The sequence below is a fragment of the Cyclopterus lumpus genome, chromosome 16, assembly GCF_009769545.1.
Source record: "Cyclopterus lumpus isolate fCycLum1 chromosome 16, fCycLum1.pri, whole genome shotgun sequence".
Classification (NCBI taxonomy): Eukaryota; Metazoa; Chordata; class Actinopteri; order Perciformes; family Cyclopteridae; genus Cyclopterus; species Cyclopterus lumpus.
The window spans coordinates 960,001-979,880 of NC_046981.1; the positions used below are offsets into that span (position 1 = coordinate 960,001).

The following is a 19,880-nucleotide window of genomic DNA, read 5'->3' on the forward strand; positions in this document are numbered from 1 at the left end:
TGTACTTCTGGAACACAACAAACACAGAACCATCAGACCGGGACCAGGACCTGCTGCTGGGTGGTCAGAGCTCAGCGACCAATCACAGCGCGAGTAGGCAGTGATGAGACTTAATGTGCAGAAGTCGTCGTGTTTATATATCGATGACGTCATTCTAGTGCCCCTAAAGACTGAAGACCAGAACCCTCAGTGAGTCCCTGAGAGTTTAGAGACAGGGAGTCCTGAGGGTGGAGGTGGGTTTGGGCCTCAGGGTGGAGGGAGTCCTGAGGGTGGAGGTGGGTGTGGGCCTCAGGGTGGAGGGAGTCCTGAGGGTGGAGGTGGGTTTGGGCCTCAGGGTGGAGGGAGTCCTGAGGGTGGAGGTGGGTTTGGGCCTCAGGGTGGAGGGAGTCCTGAGGGTGGAGGTGGGTTTGGGCTTCAGGGTGGAGGGAGTCCTGAGGGTGGAGGTGGGTTTGGGCCTCAGGGTGGAGGGAGTCCTGAGGGTGGAGGTGAGTTTGGGCCTCAGGGTGGAGGGAGTCCTGAGGGTGGAGGTGGGTGTGGGCCTCAGGGTGGAGGAGAGGAATGTGGTTTCCACAGAGCTCCTTCAGCAGCTCTGCTGTCGTTGGGGCTTCGGCTGACCGACCGCAGCTTGTTTTTGTACAACCAGCGAACAGGAAGTGACCACATGTGGACTGAGGAGTGACGTAGAGACCTGTCAATCACCTTGTAGCCCCGCCCTAAAGCATCCCCTGCTTTATGGTCTGTTTGACTCTAAATGACCATAATTTACTAAATGAACATCACGCTGTATTGAAGAAGACTTGAAACTAGAGATTGAGACCAAAAACTAATGTTTACAATGTTTACTGAGGGAATACATCAAGAGAAGTAGAGTCATTTATATAGACTTCTATACAACCAGAGGAGTCGCCCCCTGGTGGTCAGGAGAGAGAATGCAGCTTTAACACATGAAGCATATACTTCTATACAACCAGAGGAGTCGCCCCCTGGTGGTCAGGAGAGAGAATGCAGCTTTCACACATGAAGCATAGACTTCTATACAACCAGAGGAGTCGCCCCCTGGTGGTCAGGAGAGAGAATGCAGCTTTAACACATGAAGCATAGACTTCTATACAACCAGAGGACTCGCCCCCTGGTGGTCAGTAGAGAGAATGCAGCTCTAACACATGAAGCATAGACTTCTATACAACCAGAGGAGTCGCCCCCTGGTGGTCAGGAGAGAGAATGCAGCTTTAACACATGAAGCATAGACTTCTATACAACCAGAGGAGTCGCCCCCTGGTGGTCAGGAGAGAGAATGCAGCTCTAACACATGAAGCATATACTTCTATACAACCAGAGGAGTCGCCCCCTGGTGGTCAGGAGAGAGAATGCAGCTTTAACACATGAAGCATAGACTTCTATACAACCAGAGGAGTCACCCCCTGGTGGTCAGGAGAGAGAATGCAGCTTTAACACATGAAGCATAGACTTCTATACAACCAGAGGAGTCGCCCCCTGGTGGTCAGGAGAGAGAATGCAGCTTTAACACATGAAGCATAGACTTCTATACAACCAGAGGAGTCGCCCCCTGGTGGTCAGTAGAGAGACTGCAGCTTTAACACATGAAGACTTGAAGTACTAGGTTACCTGTTTTCTGAGGTGAATGATGATGTCAGAGGGTCTGGTCAAATTCTCTTTCTGATTGGTCCTCAGGGTAGGAAGTAATCCTGAGAAAGAAGAAACAACATGAACAACAACAACAACAACAACAGGAGATTGTTGTGTCTGTACACGCGTCTCACCGCTGGGACTCCTCCAGGGGTTGGACATCTTCTTGAGTTTGAGAGGAGCTCCTGCAAACTGAGCGTAAGCCTGCGGAGACAAAAACAACATAAACAACAACAACAGCACTCTCTTAAAGCATGTCAGGTAAACGAAGAAAAGTGTCCTAAAATTAAGAAAAAGTACAAAAGTATCAACATACAGTAAAATATAAATACATATATATTATTAAAGCATTAATTACTTTCTAGAACGCATCTACTGACATTATGATGCGTTCAGGCTCATCCCTGGCTATCTGATCCAGGATCAGTTCATATTGAACAAAGTCAACAAACAAGAAGAAATTTGAATTCTAAATAATCTTCCTCTTCCTCCACCTTCCTCTTCCTCCCCCCTCCTCTTCCTCCCCCCTCCTCTGACCTATTGATTTGTTTACGTCAAAGCACCAAAAAAGATTTATGAATGAAAAAAAAAAAATATATATATATATATATATTCAGTAATGGACGCTACATCGGTGCCCCCTGCTGGTCGTTTGAAGCATTACGCTTTTATCCAACGCGAACAGCTACGAGGATGAATTCAGGGCGAAGGGTCTTGCTCAAGGGCACATTGACGAGGACGTGAGCGGGTATCGAACCGCCGATCCTCTGATTGAAAGACGGACCTGCTAAACACTGACCACAGTCGCCCACCGACTACACTCACTGATGAGAAGATGAGGTGAGACATGAAGGAGGACAGCTGTTGTAGTTCATCAGGGATTTAAACATAGACCTCAGTTGTTAAACAGAACTACAAACATGGCCTCCGCCGCTCTGTACCAGCTGGATTTACACAACAGAACTACAAACATGGCCTCCGCCGCTCTGTACCAGCTGGATTTACACAACAGAACTACAAACATGGTCTCCGCCGCTCTGTACCAGCTGGATTTACACAACAGAACTACAAACATGGCCTCCGCCGCTCTGTACCAGCTGGATTTACACAACAGAACTACAAACATGGTCTCCGCCGCTCTGTACCAGCTGGATTTATACAACAGAACTACAAACATGGCCTCCGCCGCTCTGTACCAGCTGGATTTACACAACAGAACTACAAACATGGCCTCCGCCGCTCTGTACCAGCTGGATTTATACAACAGAACTACAAACATGGCTTCCGCCGCTCTGAACCAGCTGGATTTACACAACAGAACTACAAACATGGCCTCCGCCGCTCTGAACCAGCTGGATTTACACAACAGAACTACAAACATGGCCTCCGCCGCTCTGAACCAGCTGGATTTACACAACAGAACTACAAACATGGCCTCCGCCGCTCTGAACCAGCTGGATTTACACAACAGAACTACAAACATGGCCTCCGCCGCTCTGTACCAGCTGGATTTATACAACAGAACTACAAACATGGCCTCCGCCGCTCTGAACCAGCTGGATTTACACAACAGAACTACAAACATGGCCTCCGCCGCTCTGTACCAGCTGGATTTATACATGTACTGAGACCCATTGATCAGTAAGTAATCGATTAATCTGTCACGTGTTCATATCAATCAGGACGTTTTCATTTAAACGTCAGAAATGATTATAGAGAAGAAGAATCAGTGTAATCGATCCAGAGATCAGTGATCAGCTGACTTCATTGATCCGAGAGCACGCTACCGGGGACCGGAACCCGGGTTACCGGGGACCGGAACCCGGGATACCGGGGACCGGAACCCGGGCTACCCGGTGTGACCCGGTTCGGTCCGGTTTGAACGGGACTCACCAGGACCACCAGGCAGTCCGTGCTGACGGACGGGAGACCCCAGTCTCCTTCCCAGCAAAACAACTCGTCGGGCGCCGCCATCTTCAGCCGGAACGTGACCTTTGGCACCGGAAGTACTGCTCCAGACCACCAGAATAAGATACAGAGACGATTTACAAAAGTAAAAGTGTCAGTGAAAAGAATACTCATATAAAAGTATTATTATCTTCATGTTAAAGTATCCGCAGTAAAAGTACACAAGTATTAATATCTTCACATTTAAGTATCAGCAGTAAAAGTACACAAGTATTATTAATATCTTCATGTTAAAGTATCCGCAGTAAAAGTACACAAGTATTAATATCTTCATGTAAAAGTATCAGCAGTAAAAGTACACAAGTATTAATATCTTCACGTTTAAGTATCAGCAGTAAAAGTACACAAGTATTAATATCTTCACGTTTAAGTATCAGCAGTAAAAGTACACAAGTATTATTATCTTCATGTTAAAGTAACCGCAGTAAAAGTACACAAGTATTAATATCTTCACGTTTAAGTATCCGCAGTAAAAGTACACAAGTATTAATATCTTCATGTTAAAGTATCAGCAGTAAAAGTACACAAGTATTAATATTTTCATGTTAAAGTATCAGCAGTAAAAGTACACAAGTATTAATATTTTCATGTTAAAGTATCAGCAGTAAAAGTACACAAGTATTAATATCTTCATGTTAAAGTATCAGCAGTAAAAGTACACAAGTATTAATATCTTAATGTTAAAGTATCAGCAGTAAAAGTACACAAGTATTAATATCTTCATGTTAAAGTATCCGCAGTAAAAGTACACAAGTATTAATATCTTAATGTTAAAGTATCAGCAGTAAAAGTACACAAGTATTAATATCTTCATGTTAAAGTATCCGCAGTAAAAGTACACAAGTATTAATATCTTCATGTTAAAGTATCCGCAGTAAAAGTACACAAGTATTAATATCTTCATGTTAAAGTATCCGCAGTAAAAGTACACAAGTATTAATATCTTCATGTTAAAGTATCCGCAGTAAAAGTACACAAGTATTAATATCTTCATGTTAAAGTATCCGCAGTAAAAGTACACAAGTATTAATATCTTCATGTTAAAGTATCCGCAGTAAAAGTACACAAGTATTAATATCTTCATGTTAAAGTAACCGCAGTAAAATGCAGAAGTCTCACTTCCTGTTTTCCGTCTCCAGCTTCAGAAGTTCGGAGGTTTGGAACAAAAGTGAAAAAAAATATTTAAATATATTTTAACTGATTTAAACTTCTTAAAACTCTAATATTTTCTTTTTGTCGTCTCTGAAATGAAAACAGGAAGTCTCATATATTTTATTTTACATTTTACCAAATTTTTCTTTATTCACATTTAAGACAAAGTACTCACTGGCATGTAATTCAATACATTACAAAATGACAGAGATAATAATAATAATAATAATAATAATAATAATAATAAAAACAATACACATTATAATTAAGTCTTCAGTGACTTTAGTAATACTACTACTACTACTATAATAATAATAATAATAATACATTTATTTATATAGCACCTTTAAAAACAAGGTTTCCAAAGTGCTCTACATAGACGCAAGGTAAAACATAATGTCTACTCCTACTACTAATACAAATACTACTAATAATACACGTTGTGATTAAGTCTTCAGTGACTTTAGTACAAACACAGAAGTAAACAGTGTGAACCAACACAGGAACTAAAGGTGTCAATGGGTGGTATTTATGCTCACTAGCCCCGCCCCCTGCCCCGTTGACACAGGAAGTGAAATAACTCTAAAATGGATTAGAGGAAGTTGAAGCTCCGCTGAATTGCAGAAGTCTCTTTCTCAATGTAAGTCAATGGAGAAGTCTCATTGGGCCTCGTGAGGTCATGTGACCAACCAGGAAGTCTCAGTGATGCTGGAGAACCATCAGTACTCGCCTGAACTATATACGCTTGCAGTATTCACAGAGGTACTAGTACTACTACCAGGAGTATGTGTGTGTGTGTGTAAAAGTAATAATGTGATAATAACATGGTTATAACCGCTATAATGAAAGTAGGGACACAACTCCAGAGCCTGAAGCTGAACCAGTCCTGTGGGCCCGGAGGTCACGTGACCTCAGGCTCGACCAACCACGGAGCTGTAGATGATGGCGTCCTCCTCCATCACCGGTCTATGAACACACAGACAAACAAAGACAGACAGACAGACAGACAAACAAAACAACAAACAAACAAACAGATAAACAGACAAACAAACCAACAAACAAACGGACAAACAGACAAAGAAACCAACAAACAAATACACAGACAAACAAACAAACCAACAAACAGACAAACAAACAAACAGAGAAACAAACAAACAGACAAACCAACAAACAAACAGACAGACAGACAGACAAACAAACAAACCAACAAACCAACAAACAAACGGACAAACAGACGAACAGATAAACAGACAAACAAAGACAGACAGACAAACAAACAAACAGACATCATATTATCAGTATTATCATTACAATGATTATAATGATGGTTATAAAGCGGGTGATAATGGATGGATGGATAATGATAGTTATTATAATTATAACAACAACAACAACAGCACCTGGTCTGGCTCCTGGCTTTGATCTTTATGGGGGCGTAGCTGACGTCGTCCTCGTCTTCCTGTCGCTGAGCTCCTCCATTCTGGACGTGACTGACATGGGTTATTGACATTAGGGCCTGTTCTCCATCTATGGGGAACATCGGGCGCATATTGGGGCTCCTGCTGGACCCCAAAGGTCACCACATAGACTGTTGGGTCACTGTGGGGTCACTGTGGGGTCACTGTGGGGTCGGTGTGGGGTCACTGTGGGGTCACTGTGGGGTCACTGTGGGGTCACTGTGGGGTCGGTGTGGGGTCACTGTGGGGTCACTGTGGGGTCACTGTGGGGTCACTGTGGGGTCACTGTGGGGTCGGTGTGGGGTCACTGTGGGGTCACTGTGGGGTCACTGTGGGGTCACTGTGGGGTCGGTGTGGGGTCACTGTGGGGTCACTGTGGGGTCACTGTGGGGTCACTGTGGGGTCGGTGTGGGGTCACTGTGGGGTCACTGTGGGGTCGGTGTGGGGTCACTGTGGGGTCACTGTGGGGTCACTGTGGGGTCACTGTGGGGTCGGTGTGGGGTCACTGTGGGGTCACTGTGGGGTCACTGTGGGGTCACTGTGGGGTCGGTGTGGGGTCACTGTGGGGTCACTGTGGGGTCACTGTGGGGTCGGTGTGGGGTCACTGTGGGGTCACTGTGGGGTCACTGTGGGGTCACTGTGGGGTCACTGTGGGGTCACTGTGGGGTCACTGTGGGGTCACTGTGGGGTCACTGTGGGGTCACTGTGGGGTCGGTGTGGGGTCACTGTGGGGTCACTGTGGGGTCACTGTGGGGTCACTGTGGGGTCACTGTGGGGTCGGTGTTTAATGGGATCAAACGCTTCATGTTAAAGTATCCGCAGTAAAAGTACACAAGTATTAATATCTTCACGTTAAAGTATCAGCAGTAAAAGTACACAAGTATTATTATCTTCATGCAGAAGTCTCACTTCCTGTTTGGTGCAAATGAGCGAGGACACGTTCATCATTTAATTATTATAATATTATTATTATTATTATTATTATTATGCACCTTTCAAGTCAATTTAAATTTAGATTAGAATTATTATTATTTTTGTTATTATTATTGTTATTCTCATTATTATTATGCCCCCCCCCCCCCCCCCCCCCCCCCTCCCCTACCTGGTCTGGCTCCTGGCTCTGATCCTTTTGGGGGAGGAGCCAATGTCGTCCTGGGTGTCAGAGACAGACAGGAAGATACCTGTGAATATCTTAATAAACAATAACAACATCTGTATTCTGTATTAAGGATTTTATGTCATTATATATGTATATATACATATATATCTATACTGCATATATACATATATATATATATACAGTATAGATATGTGTGTATATATACATATATATACACACATATCTAAATATACATATAATCCTAACCTGGTGTATAAATGTAAACATTGTGAGCATTGAATAGACATTGATGGCTCACCTTTAGCCCCGCCTCCTCTCTCACAGCTGACTGACTCTTATCTGCTGCTCGCTTCCTGTAACTACAACAATATGAAGTCCAGCATGTACATGAGCCTCCAAAGCTGATGCATATAGATATACATATATCTATATGTATCAGTGCATATCTCTGAGATGGTTTTATTATTATGTTGGCATAGAAAAGTCAGAATGAATATGTTTAATTTCATTGAGGAATAACTGCTGCAGTGTTCACATAAAAGCAGTGCAGTAAAAAGTTAAATATTTCCTCTGATGTATTGACGGAGAAGACAAAGAATATATTATAAGAATAAGTAGAAATGTTCAAGTACAGTTCAAAGAACCGCAACAACAACAACAACAACACCACGTGCAGATGTAAATACATCAGGGCTGGTTAAAAGGATGACCTTCTGATGATGCAAAGGACCAGAACCAGAGAGCACAGAGCCAGCAGGACCCCAAACACCACGCCGACTACCAGGGACACCTGACCACCTGCTGGTGTGAGAAGGGAGGTTAGCACTACATCCTTACAGTCACCACTCTGGGAGCATTAAACATCCAGGACTATGTGGGATGGTTCAGGTTCTCTGTTCTCTACCCGTTCAGGTACTCTGTTCTCTACCCGTTCAGGTACTCTGTTCTCTACCCGTTCAGGTACTCTGTTCTCTACCTGTTCAGGTACTCTGTTCTCTACCCGTTCAGGTACTCTGTTCTCTACCTGTTCAGGTTCTCTGTTCTCTACCCGTTCAGGTACTCTGTTCTCTACCCGTTCAGGTACTCTGTTCTCTACCTGTTCAGGTACTCTGTTCTCTACCTGTTCAGGTACTCTGTTCTCTACCCGTTCAGGTACTCTGTTCTCTACCTGTTCAGGTTCTCTGTTCTCTACCCGTTCAGGTACTCTGTTCTCTACCCGTTCAGGTACTCTGTTCTCTACCCGTTCAGGTTCTCTACCCGTTCAGGTTCTCTGTTCTTTACCCGTTCAGGTACTCTGTTCTCTACCTGTTCAGGTTCTCTGTTCTATACCCGTTCAGGTTCTCTGTTCTCTACCCGTTCAGGTACTCTGTTCTCTACCCGTTCAGGTACTCTGTTCTCTACCCGTTCAGGTTCTCTACCCGTTCAGGTTCTCTGTTCTTTACCCGTTCAGGTACTCTGTTCTCTACCCGTTCAGGTTCTCTGTTCTCTACCCGTTCAGGTACTCTGTTCTCTACATGTTCAGGTACTCTGTTCTCTACCTGTTCAGGTACTCTGTTCTCTACCCGTTCAGGTACTCTGTTCTCTACCCGTTCAGGTTCTCTGTTCTTTACCCGTTCAGGTACTCTGTTCTCTACCCGTTCAGGTTCTCTGTTCTCTACCCGTTCAGGTACTCTGTTCTCTACATGTTCAGGTACTCTGTTCTCTACATGTTCAGGTACTCTGTTCTCTACCTGTTCAGGTACTCTGTTCTCTACCCGTTCAGATACTCTGTTCTCTACCCGTTCAGGTTCTCTGTTCTCTACCCGTTCAGATACTCTGTTCTCTACCCGTTCAGATACTCTGTTCTCTACACATTCAGGTTCTCTGTTCTCTACCTGTTCAGGTACTCTGTTCTCTACCCGTTCAGATTCTCTGTTCTCTACCCGTTCAGGTACTCTGTTCTCTACCTGTTCAGGTTCTCTGTTCTCTACCCGTTCAGGTACTCTGTTCTCTACCCGTTCAGGTACTCTGTTCTCTACCTGTTCAGGTTCTCTGTTCTCTACCCGTTCAGGTACTCTGTTCTCTACCCGTTCAGGTACTCTGTTCTTTACCCGTTCAGGTTCTCTGTTCTCTACCTGTTCAGGTACTCTGTTCTCTACCCGTTCAGGTTCTCTACCCGTTCAGGTACTCTGTTCTCTACCTGTTCAGGTTCTCTGTTCTTTACCTGTTCAGGTACTCTGTTCTCTACCTGTTCAGGTTCTCTGTTCTCTACCTGTTCAGGTACTCTGTTCTCTACCTGTTCAGGTACTCTGTTCTCTACCCGTTCAGGTACTCTGTTCTCTACCCGTTCAGGTTCTCTACCCGTTCAGGTTCTCTACCCGTTCAGGTACTCTGTTCTCTACCCGTTCAGGTTCTCTGTTCTTTACCCGTTCAGGTACTCTGTTCTCCATCCGTTCAGGTTCTCTGTTCTCTACCCGTTCAGGTACTCTGTTCTCTATCCGTTCAGGTACTCTGTTCTCTATCCGTTCAGGTTCTCTGTTCTCTACCCGTTCAGGTACTCTGTTTTCTACCCGTTCAGGTACTCTGTTCTTTACCCGTTCAGGTACTCTGTTCTCTACATGTTCAGGTACTCTGTTCTCTACCCGTTCAGGTTCTCTACCAGTTCAGGTACTCTGTTCTCTACCCGTTCAGGTACTCTGTTCTCTACATGTTCAGGTACTCTGTTCTCTACCCGTTCAGGTTCTCTGTTCTCTACCCGTTCAGGTACTCTGTTCTCTACCCGTTCAGGTACTCTGTTCTTTACCCGTTCAGGTACTCTGTTCTCTACCTGTTCAGGTACTCTGTTCTCTACCCGTTCAGGTACTCTGTTCTCTACCCGTTCAGGTACTCTGTTCTCTACCCGTTCAGGTTCTCTACCCGTTCAGGTTCTCTGTTCTCTATCCGTTCAGGTTCTCTGTTCTCTACATGTTCAGGTACTCTGTTCTCTACCCGTTCAGGTACTCTGTTCTCTACCCGTTCAGGTACTCTGTTCTCTACCCGTTCAGGTACTCTGTTCTCTACCTGTTCAGGTTCTCTGTTCTCTACCCGTTCAGGTACTCTGTTCTCTACCCGTTCAGGTACTCTGTTCTCTACCTGTTCAGGTTCTCTGTTCTTTACCTGTTGAGGTACTCTGTTCTCTACCTGTTCAGGTTCTCTGTTCTCTACCTGTTCAGGTACTCTGTTCTCTACCTGTTCAGGTACTCTGTTCTCTACCCGTTCAGGTACTCTGTTCTCTACCCGTTCAGGTTCTCTACCCGTTCAGGTTCTCTACCAGTTCAGGTACTCTGTTCTCTACCCGTTCAGGTACTCTGTTCTCTACATGTTCAGGTACTCTGTTCTCTACCCGTTCAGGTTCTCTGTTCTCTACCCGTTCAGGTACTCTGTTCTCTACCCGTTCAGGTACTCTGTTCTTTACCCGTTCAGGTACTCTGTTCTCTACCTGTTCAGGTACTCTGTTCTCTACCCGTTCAGGTACTCTGTTCTCTACCCGTTCAGGTACTCTGTTCTCTACCCGTTCAGGTACTCTGTTCTCTACCCGTTCAGGTACTCTGTTCTCTACCCGTTCAGGTTCTCTACCCGTTCAGGTTCTCTGTTCTCTATCCGTTCAGGTTCTCTGTTCTCTACATGTTCAGGTTCTCTGTTCTCTACCTGTTCAGGTACTCTGTTCTCTACCTGTTCAGGTACTCTGTTCTCTACCCGTTCAGGTACTCTGTTCTCTACCCGTTCAGGTTCTCTACCCGTTCAGGTTCTCTACCAGTTCAGGTACTCTGTTCTCTACCCGTTCAGGTACTCTGTTCTCTACATGTTCAGGTACTCTGTTCTCTACCCGTTCAGGTTCTCTGTTCTCTACCCGTTCAGGTACTCTGTTCTCTACCCGTTCAGGTACTCTGTTCTTTACCCGTTCAGGTACTCTGTTCTCTACCTGTTCAGGTACTCTGTTCTCTACCCGTTCAGGTACTCTGTTCTCTACCTGTTCAGGTACTCTGTTCTCTACCCGTTCAGGTACTCTGTTCTCTACCCGTTCAGGTACTCTGTTCTCTACCCGTTCAGGTACTCTGTTCTCTACCCGTTCAGGTTCTCTACCCGTTCAGGTTCTCTGTTCTCTATCCGTTCAGGTTCTCTGTTCTCTACATGTTCAGGTACTCTGTTCTCTACCCGTTTAGGTACTCTGTTCTTTACCCATTCAGGTTCTCTGTTCTCTACCCGTTCAGGTACTCTGTTCTCTATCCGTTCAGGTACTCTGTTCTCCATCCGTTCAGGTTCTCTGTTCTCTACCCGTTCAGGTACTCTGTTCTCTATCCGTTCAGGTACTCTGTTCTCCATCCGTTCAGGTTCTCTGTTCTCTACCCGTTCAGGTACTCTGTTCTCTATCCGTTCAGGTACTCTGTTCTCTATCCTTTCAGGTTCTCTGTTCTCTACCCGTTCAGGTTCTCTGTTCTCTACATGTTCAGGTACTCTGTTCTCTACCTGTTCAGGTACTCTGTTCTCTACCTGTTCAGGTTCTCTGTTCTCTACCTGTTCAGGTTCTCTGTTCTCTATCCGTTCAGGTTCTCTGTTCTCTACATGTTCAGGTACTCTGTTCTCTACCCGTTTAGGTACTCTGTTCTTTACCCATTCAGGTTCTCTGTTCTCTACCCGTTCAGGTACTCTGTTCTCTATCCGTTCAGGTACTCTGTTCTCCATCCGTTCAGGTTCTCTGTTCTCTACCCGTTCAGGTTCTCTGTTCTCTATCCGTTCAGGTACTCTGTTCTCTATCCGTTCAGGTTCTCTGTTCTCTACCCGTTCAGGTACTCTGTTTTCTACCCGTTCAGTTACTCTGTTTTCTACCCGTTCAGGTACTCTGTTCTCTACCCGTTCAGGTACTCTGTTCTCTACCCGTTCAGGTACTCTGTTCTCTACATGTTCAGGTACTCTGTTCTCTACCCGTTCAGGTTCTCTACCAGTTCAGGTACTCTGTTCTCTACCCGTTCAGGTACTCTGTTCTCTACATGTTCAGGTACTCTGTTCTCTACCCGTTCAGGTTCTCTACCAGTTCAGGTACTCTGTTCTCTACCCGTTCAGGTACTCTGTTCTCTACATGTTCAGGTACTCTGTTCTCTACCCGTTCAGGTTCTCTGTTCTCTACCCGTTCAGGTACTCTGTTCTCTACCCGTTCAGGTACTCTGTTCTTTACCCGTTCAGGTACTCTGTTCTCTACCTGTTCAGGTACTCTGTTCTCTACCCGTTCAGGTTCTCTACCCGTTCAGGTACTCTGTTCTCTACCCGTTCAGGTACTCTGTTCTCTACCCGTTCAGGTTCTCTGTTCTTTACCCGTTCAGGTACTCTGTTCTCTACCCGTTCAGGTTCTCTGTTCTCTACCCGTTCAGGTACTCTGTTCTCTACCCGTTCAGGTACTCTGTTCTCTACCTGTTCAGGTACTCTGTTCTCTACCCGTTCAGGTTCTCTGTTCTCTACCCGTTCAGGTACTCTGTTTTCTACCCGTTCAGGTACTCTGTTCTTTACCCGTTCAGGTACTCTGTTCTCTACCCGTTCAGGTACTCTGTTCTCTACCCGTTCAGGTACTCTGTTCTCTACCCGTTCAGGTACTCTGTTCTCTACCCGTTCAGGTTCTCTACCAGTTCAGCTACTCTGTTCTCTACCCGTTCAGGTACTCTGTTCTCTACATGTTCAGGTACTCTGTTCTCTACATGTTCAGGTACTCTGTTCTCTACCCGTTCAGGTTCTCTGTTCTCTACCCGTTCAGGTACTCTGTTCTCTACCCGTTCAGGTACTCTGTTCTTTACCCGTTCAGGTACTCTGTTCTCTACCTGTTCAGGTACTCTGTTCTCTACCCGTTCAGGTACTCTGTTCTCTACCCGTTCAGGTACTCTGTTCTCTACCCGTTCAGGTTCTCTACCCGTTCAGGTACTCTGTTCTCTACCCGTTCAGGTTATCTGTTCTCTACCCGTTCAGGTTCTCTGTTCTTTACCCGTTCAGCTTCTCTGTTCTCTACCCGTTCAGGTACTCTTTTCTCTACCCGTTCAGGTACTCTGTTCTTTACCCGTTCAGGTACTCTGTTCTCTACCCGTTCAGGTACTCTGTTCTCTACCCGTTCAGGTACTCTGTTCTCTACCCGTTCAGGTTCTCTACCCGTTCAGGTTCTCTGTTCTCTATCCGTTCAGGTACTCTGTTCTCTATCCTTTCAGGTTCTCTGTTCTCTACCCGTTCAGGTTCTCTGTTCTCTACATGTTCAGGTACTCTGTTCTCTACCTGTTCAGGTACTCTGTTCTCTACCTGTTCAGGTTCTCTGTTCTCTATCCGTTCAGGTTCTCTGTTCTCTACATGTTCAGGTACTCTGTTCTCTACCCGTTTAGGTACTCTGTTCTTTACCCATTCAGGTTCTCTGTTCTCTTCCCGTTCAGGTACTCTGTTCTCTATCCGTTCAGGTACTCTGTTCTCCATCCGTTCAGGTTCTCTGTTCTCTACCCGTTCAGGTTCTCTGTTCTCTATCCGTTCAGGTACTCTGTTCTCTATCCGTTCAGGTTCTCTGTTCTCTACCCGTTCAGGTACTCTGTTTTCTACCCGTTCAGGTACTCTGTTTTCTACCCGTTCAGGTACTCTGTTCTCTACCCGTTCAGGTACTCTGTTCTCTACCCGTTCAGGTACTCTGTTCTCTACATGTTCAGGTACTCTGTTCTCTACCCGTTCAGGTTCTCTACCAGTTCAGGTACTCTGTTCTCTACCCGTTCAGGTACTCTGTTCTCTACATGTTCAGGTACTCTGTTCTCTACCCGTTCAGGTTCTCTGTTCTCTACCCGTTCAGGTACTCTGTTCTCTACCTGTTCAGGTACTCTGTTCTTTACCCGTTCAGGTACTCTGTTCTCTACCTGTTCAGGTACTCTGTTCTCTACCCGTTCAGGTTCTCTACCCGTTCAGGTACTCTGTTCTCTACCCGTTCAGGTTATCTGTTCTCTACCCGTTCAGGTTCTCTGTTCTTTACCCGTTCAGGTACTCTGTTCTCTACCCGTTCAGGTTCTCTGTTCTCTACCCGTTCAGGTACTCTGTTCTCTACCCGTTCAGGTACTCTGTTCTCTACCCGTTCAGGTACTCTGTTCTCTACCCGTTCAGGTTCTCTGTTCTCTACCCGTTCAGGTTCTCTGTTCTTTACCCGTTCAGGTACTCTGTTCTCTACCCGTTCAGGTTCTCTGTTCTCTACCCGTTCAGGTACTCTGTTCTCTACCCGTTCAGGTTCTCTGTTCTCTACCCGTTCAGGTACTCTGTTTTCTACCCGTTCAGGTACTCTGTTCTTTACCCGTTCAGGTTCTCTGTTCTCTACCCGTTCAGGTACTCTGTTCTCTACCCGTTCAGGTACTCTGTTCTCTACCTGTTCAGGTACTCTGTTCTCTACCCGTTCAGGTTCTCTGTTCTCTACCCGTTCAGGTACTCTGTTTTCTACCCGTTCAGGTACTCTGTTCTCTACCCGTTCAGGTACTCTGTTCTTTACCCGTTCAGGTACTCTGTTCTCTACCCGTTCAGGTACTCTGTTCTCTACCCGTTCAGGTACTCTGTTCTCTACCCGTTCAGGTTCTCTACCCGTTCAGGTTCTCTGTTCTCTATCCGTTCAGGTACTCTGTTCTCTATCCTTTCAGGTTCTCTGTTCTCTACCCGTTCAGGTTCTCTGTTCTCTACATGTTCAGGTACTCTGTTCTCTACCTGTTCAGGTACTCTGTTCTCTTCCTGTTCAGGTTCTCTGTTCTCTATCCGTTCAGGTTCTCTGTTCTCTACATGTTCAGGTACTCTGTTCTCTACCCGTTTAGGTACTCTGTTCTTTACCCATTCAGGTTCTCTGTTCTCTTCCCGTTCAGGTACTCTGTTCTCTATCCGTTCAGGTACTCTGTTCTCCATCCGTTCAGGTTCTCTGTTCTCTACCCGTTCAGGTTCTCTGTTCTCTATCCGTTCAGGTACTCTGTTCTCTATCCGTTCAGGTTCTCTGTTCTCTACCCGTTCAGGTACTCTGTTTTCTACCCGTTCAGGTACTCTGTTTTCTACCCGTTCAGGTACTCTGTTCTCTACCCGTTCAGGTACTCTGTTCTCTACCCGTTCAGGTACTCTGTTCTCTACATGTTCAGGTACTCTGTTCTCTACCCGTTCAGGTTCTCTACCAGTTCAGGTACTCTGTTCTCTACCCGTTCAGGTACTCTGTTCTCTACATGTTCAGGTACTCTGTTCTCTACCCGTTCAGGTTCTCTGTTCTCTACCCGTTCAGGTACTCTGTTCTCTACCCGTTCAGGTACTCTGTTCTTTACCCGTTCAGGTACTCTGTTCTCTACCTGTTCAGGTACTCTGTTCTCTACCCGTTCAGGTTCTCTACCCGTTCAGGTACTCTGTTCTCTACCCGTTCAGGTTATCTGTTCTCTACCCCTTCAGGTTCTCTGTTCTTTACCCGTTCAGGTACTCTGTTCTCTACCCGTTCAGGTTCTCTGTTCTCTACCCGTTCAGGTACTCTGTTCTCTACCCGTTCAGGTACTCTGTTCTCTACCTGTTCAGGTACTCTGTTCTCTACCCGTTCAGGTTCTCTGTTCTCTACCCGTTCAGGTTCTCTGTTCTTTACCCGTTCAGGTACTCTGTTCTCTACCCGTTCAGGTTCTCTGTTCTCTACCCGTTCAGGTACTCTGTTCTCTACCCGTTCAGGTTCTCTGTTCTCTACCCGTTCAGGTACTCTGTTTTCTACCCGTTCAGGTACTCTGTTCTTTACCCGTTCAGGTACTCTGTTCTCTACCCGTTCAGGTACTCTGTTCTCTACCCGTTCAGGTACTCTGTTCTCTACCCGTTCAGGTTCTCTACCAGTTCAGCTACTCTGTTCTCTACCCGTTCAGGTACTCTGTTCTCTACATGTTCAGGTACTCTGTTCTCTACATGTTCAGGTACTCTGTTCTCTACCCGTTCAGGTTCTCTACCAGTTCAGGTACTCTGTTCTCTACCCGTTCAGGTACTCTGTTCTCTACATGTTCAGGTACTCTGTTCTCTACCCGTTCAGGTTCTCTGTTCTCTACCCGTTCAGGTACTCTGTTCTTTACCCGTTCAGGTACTCTGTTCTCTACCTGTTCAGGTACTCTGTTCTCTACCCGTTCAGGTACTCTGTTCTCTACCTGTTCAGGTACTCTGTTCTCTACCCGTTCAGGTACTCTGTTCTCTACCCGTTCAGGTACTCTGTTCTCTACCCGTTCAGGTACTCTGTTCTCTACCCGTTCAGCTTCTCTACCCGTTCAGGTACTCTGTTCTCTACCCGTTCAGGTTATCTGTTCTCTACCCGTTCAGGTTCTCTGTTCTTTACCCGTTCAGGTACTCTGTTCTCTACCCGTTTAGGTTCTCTGTTCTCTACCCGTTCAGGTACTCTGTTCTCTACCCGTTCAGGTACTCTGTTCTCTACCTGTTCAGGTACTCTGTTCTCTACCCGTTCAGGTTCTCTGTTCTCTACCCGTTCAGGTACTCTGTTTTCTACCCGTTCAGGTACTCTGTTCTTTACCCGTTCAGGTACTCTGTTCTCTACCCGTTCAGGTACTCTGTTCTCTACCCGTTCAGGTACTCTGTTCTCTACCCGTTCAGGTTCTCTACCAGTTCAGCTACTCTGTTCTCTACCCGTTCAGGTACTCTGTTCTCTACATGTCCAGGTACTCTGTTCTCTACATGTTCAGGTACTCTGTTCTCTACCCGTTTAGGTTCTCTGTTCTCTACCCGTTCAGGTACTCTGTTCTCTAACCGTTCAGGTACTCTGTTCTTTACCCGTTCAGGTACTCTGTTCTCTACCTGTTCAGGTACTCTGTTCTCTACCCGTTCAGGTACTCTGTTCTCTACCCGTTCAGGTACTCTGTTCTCTACCCGTTCAGGTACTCTGTTCTCTACCCGTTCAGGTACTCTGTTCTCTACCCGTTCAGGTTCTCTACCCGTTCAGGTACTCTGTTCTCTACCCGTTCAGGTTATCTGTTCTCTACCCGTTCAGGTTCTCTGTTCTTTACCCGTTCAGGTACTCTGTTCTCTACCCGTTCAGGTACTCTGTTCTCTACCCGTTCAGCTTCTCTGTTCTCTACCCGTTCAGGTACTCTGTTCTCTACATGTTCAGGTACTCTGTTCTCTACCCGTTCAGGTTCTCTACCAGTTCAGGTACTCTGTTCTCTACCCGTTCAGGTACTCTGTTCTCTACATGTTCAGGTACTCTGTTCTCTACCCGTTCAGGTTCTCTGTTCTCTACCCGTTCAGGTACTCTGTTCTCTACCCGTTCAGGTACTCTGTTCTTTACCCGTTCAGGTACTCTGTTCTCTACCTGTTCAGGTACTCTGTTCTCTACCCGTTCAGGTTCTCTACCCGTTCAGGTACTCTGTTCTCTACCCGTTCAGGTTATCTGTTCTCTACCCGTTCAGGTTCTCTGTTCTTTACCCGTTCAGGTACTCTGTTCTCTACCCGTTCAGGTACTCTGTTCTCTACCCGTTCAGCTTCTCTGTTCTCTACCCGTTCAGGTACTCTGTTCTCTACCCGTTCAGGTACTCTTTTCTCTACCCGTTCAGGTACTCTGTTCTTTACCGGTTCAGGTAATCTGTTCTCTACCCGTTCAGGTTCTCTGTTCTTTACCCGTTCAGGTACTCTGTTCTCTACCAGTTCAGGTACTCTGTTCTCTATCCGTTCAGGTACTCTGTTCTCTATCCGTTCAGGTTCTCTGTTCTCTACCCGTTCAGGTACTCTGTTTTCTACCCGTTCAGGTACTCTGTTCTTTACCCGTTCAGGTACTCTGTTCTCTACCTGTTCTCTACCCGTTCAGGTACTCTGTTCTCTACCCGTTCAGGTACTCTGTTCTCTACCTGTTCAGGTTCTCTGTTCTCTACCCGTTCAGGTTCTCTGTTCTCTACATGTTCAGGTTCTCTGTTCTCTACCAGTTCAGGTACTCTGTTCTCTACCAGTTCAGGTACTCTGTTCTCTACCAGTTCAGGTACTCTGTTCTCTACTCTGTTCTCTACCTGTTCAGGTTCTCTGTTCTCTACCCATTCAGGTACTCTGTTCTCTATCCGTTCAGGTACTCTGTTCTCCATCCGTTCAGGTTCTCTGTTCTCTACCCGTTCAGGTACTCTGTTCTCTATCCGTTCAGGTACTCTGTTCTCCATCCGTTCAGGTTCTCTGTTCTCTACCCGTTCAGGTACTCTGTTCTCTATCTGTTCAGGTACTCTGTTCTCTATCCTTTCAGGTTCTCTGTTCTCTACCCGTTCAGGTTCTCTGTTCTCTACATGTTCAGGTACTCTGTTCTCTACATGTTCAGGTACTCTGTTCTCTACCTGTTCAGGTACTCTGTTCTCTACCCGTTCAGGTACTCTGTTCTCTACCCGTTCAGGTACTCTGTTCTCTACCCGTTCAGGTTCTCTACCAGTTCAGGTACTCTGTTCTCTACCCGTTCAGGTACTCTGTTCTCTACATGTTCAGGTACTCTGTTCTCTACCCGTTCAGGTTCTCTGTTCTCTACCCGTTCAGGTACTCTGTTCTCTACCCGTTCAGGTACTCTGTTCTTTACCCGTTCAGGTACTCTGTTCTCTACCTGTTCAGGTACTCTGTTCTCTACCCGTTCAGGTACTCTGTTCTCTACCTGTTCAGGTACTCTGTTCTCTACATGTTCAGGTACTCTGTTTTCTACCCGTTCAGGTACTCTGTTCTTTACCCGTTCAGGTACTCTGTTCTCTACCCGTTCAGGTACTCTGTTCTTTACCCGTTCAGGTACTCTGTTCTCTACCTGTTCAGGTACTCTGTTCTCTACCCGTTCAGGTACTCTGTTCTCTACCTGTTCAGGTACTCTGTTCTCTACCCGTTCAGGTACTCTGTTTTCTACCCGTTCAGGTACTCTGTTCTTTACCCGTTCAGGTACTCTGTTCTCTACCCGTTCAGGTTCTCTACCCGTTCAGGTACTCTGTTCTCTACCCGTTCAGGTTATCTGTTCTCTACCCGTTCAGGTTCTCTGTTCTCTACCTGTTCAGGTTCTCTGTTCTCTATCCGTTCAGGTTCTCTGTTCTCTACATGTTCAGGTACTCTGTTCTCTACCCGTTTAGGTACTCTGTTCTTTACCCATTCAGGTTCTCTGTTCTCTACCCGTTCAGGTACTCTGTTCTCTATCCGTTCAGGTACTCTGTTCTCCATCCGTTCAGGTTCTCTGTTCTCTACCCGTTCAGGTACTCTGTTCTCTATCCGTTCAGGTACTCTGTTCTCTATCCGTTCAGGTTCTCTGTTCTCTACCCGTTCAGGTACTCTGTTTTCTACCCGTTCAGGTACTCTGTTTTCTACCCGTTCAGGTACTCTGTTCTCTACCCGTTTAGGTACTCTGTTCTCTACCCGTTCAGGTACTCTGTTCTCTACATGTTCAGGTACTCTGTTCTCTACCCGTTCAGGTTCTCTACCAGTTCAGGTACTCTGTTCTCTACCCGTTCAGGTACTCTGTTCTCTACATGTTCAGGTACTCTGTTCTCTACCCGTTCAGGTTCTCTGTTCTCTACCCGTTCAGGTACTCT

At 46.0% G+C, this 19,880-nt stretch overlaps 2 protein-coding genes across 13 annotated transcripts in view; both read right to left on the bottom strand.

The window, feature by feature from the left end:
• Positions 1-3,659, bottom strand: part of mtx1a (metaxin 1a) — a 6,151-nt gene extending 2,492 nt beyond the window's left edge. The window contains exons 1-4 of the mRNA XM_034554020.1: positions 3,541-3,659; positions 1,782-1,851; positions 1,627-1,706; positions 1-7 (exon numbers count right to left, since the gene is read on the bottom strand). The exon at positions 1-7 is cut by the window's left edge and continues 86 nt beyond it. Coding sequence (XP_034409911.1) covers positions 1-7; positions 1,627-1,706; positions 1,782-1,851; positions 3,541-3,621 — 238 coding nt within the window. The 5' untranslated portion in view covers positions 3,622-3,659. The remainder of the gene's footprint in view (positions 8-1,626; positions 1,707-1,781; positions 1,852-3,540) is intronic.
• pnp4b (purine nucleoside phosphorylase 4b) overlaps positions 1-19,880 on the bottom strand; it is a 392,972-nt gene that overhangs the window by 359,726 nt on the left and 13,366 nt on the right. Inside the window, exons 4-8 of one of the 12 annotated variants that reach the window (XM_034553999.1) lie at positions 8,055-8,142; positions 7,643-7,703; positions 7,327-7,415; positions 6,168-6,294; positions 4,944-5,733 (exon numbers count right to left, since the gene is read on the bottom strand). The exons of 2 other annotated variants lie outside the window; for them this stretch is intronic. In XM_034553999.1, coding sequence (XP_034409890.1) covers positions 5,605-5,733; positions 6,168-6,294; positions 7,327-7,415; positions 7,643-7,703; positions 8,055-8,142 — 494 coding nt within the window. In that variant the 3' untranslated portion in view covers positions 4,944-5,604. Of the gene's footprint in view, positions 1-4,943; positions 5,734-6,167; positions 6,295-7,326; positions 7,416-7,642; positions 8,146-19,880 lie in introns of those variants that run through there. 9 more of the 12 variants (XM_034554000.1, XM_034553998.1, XM_034554003.1 and 6 more) reach the window with 9 other exon arrangements.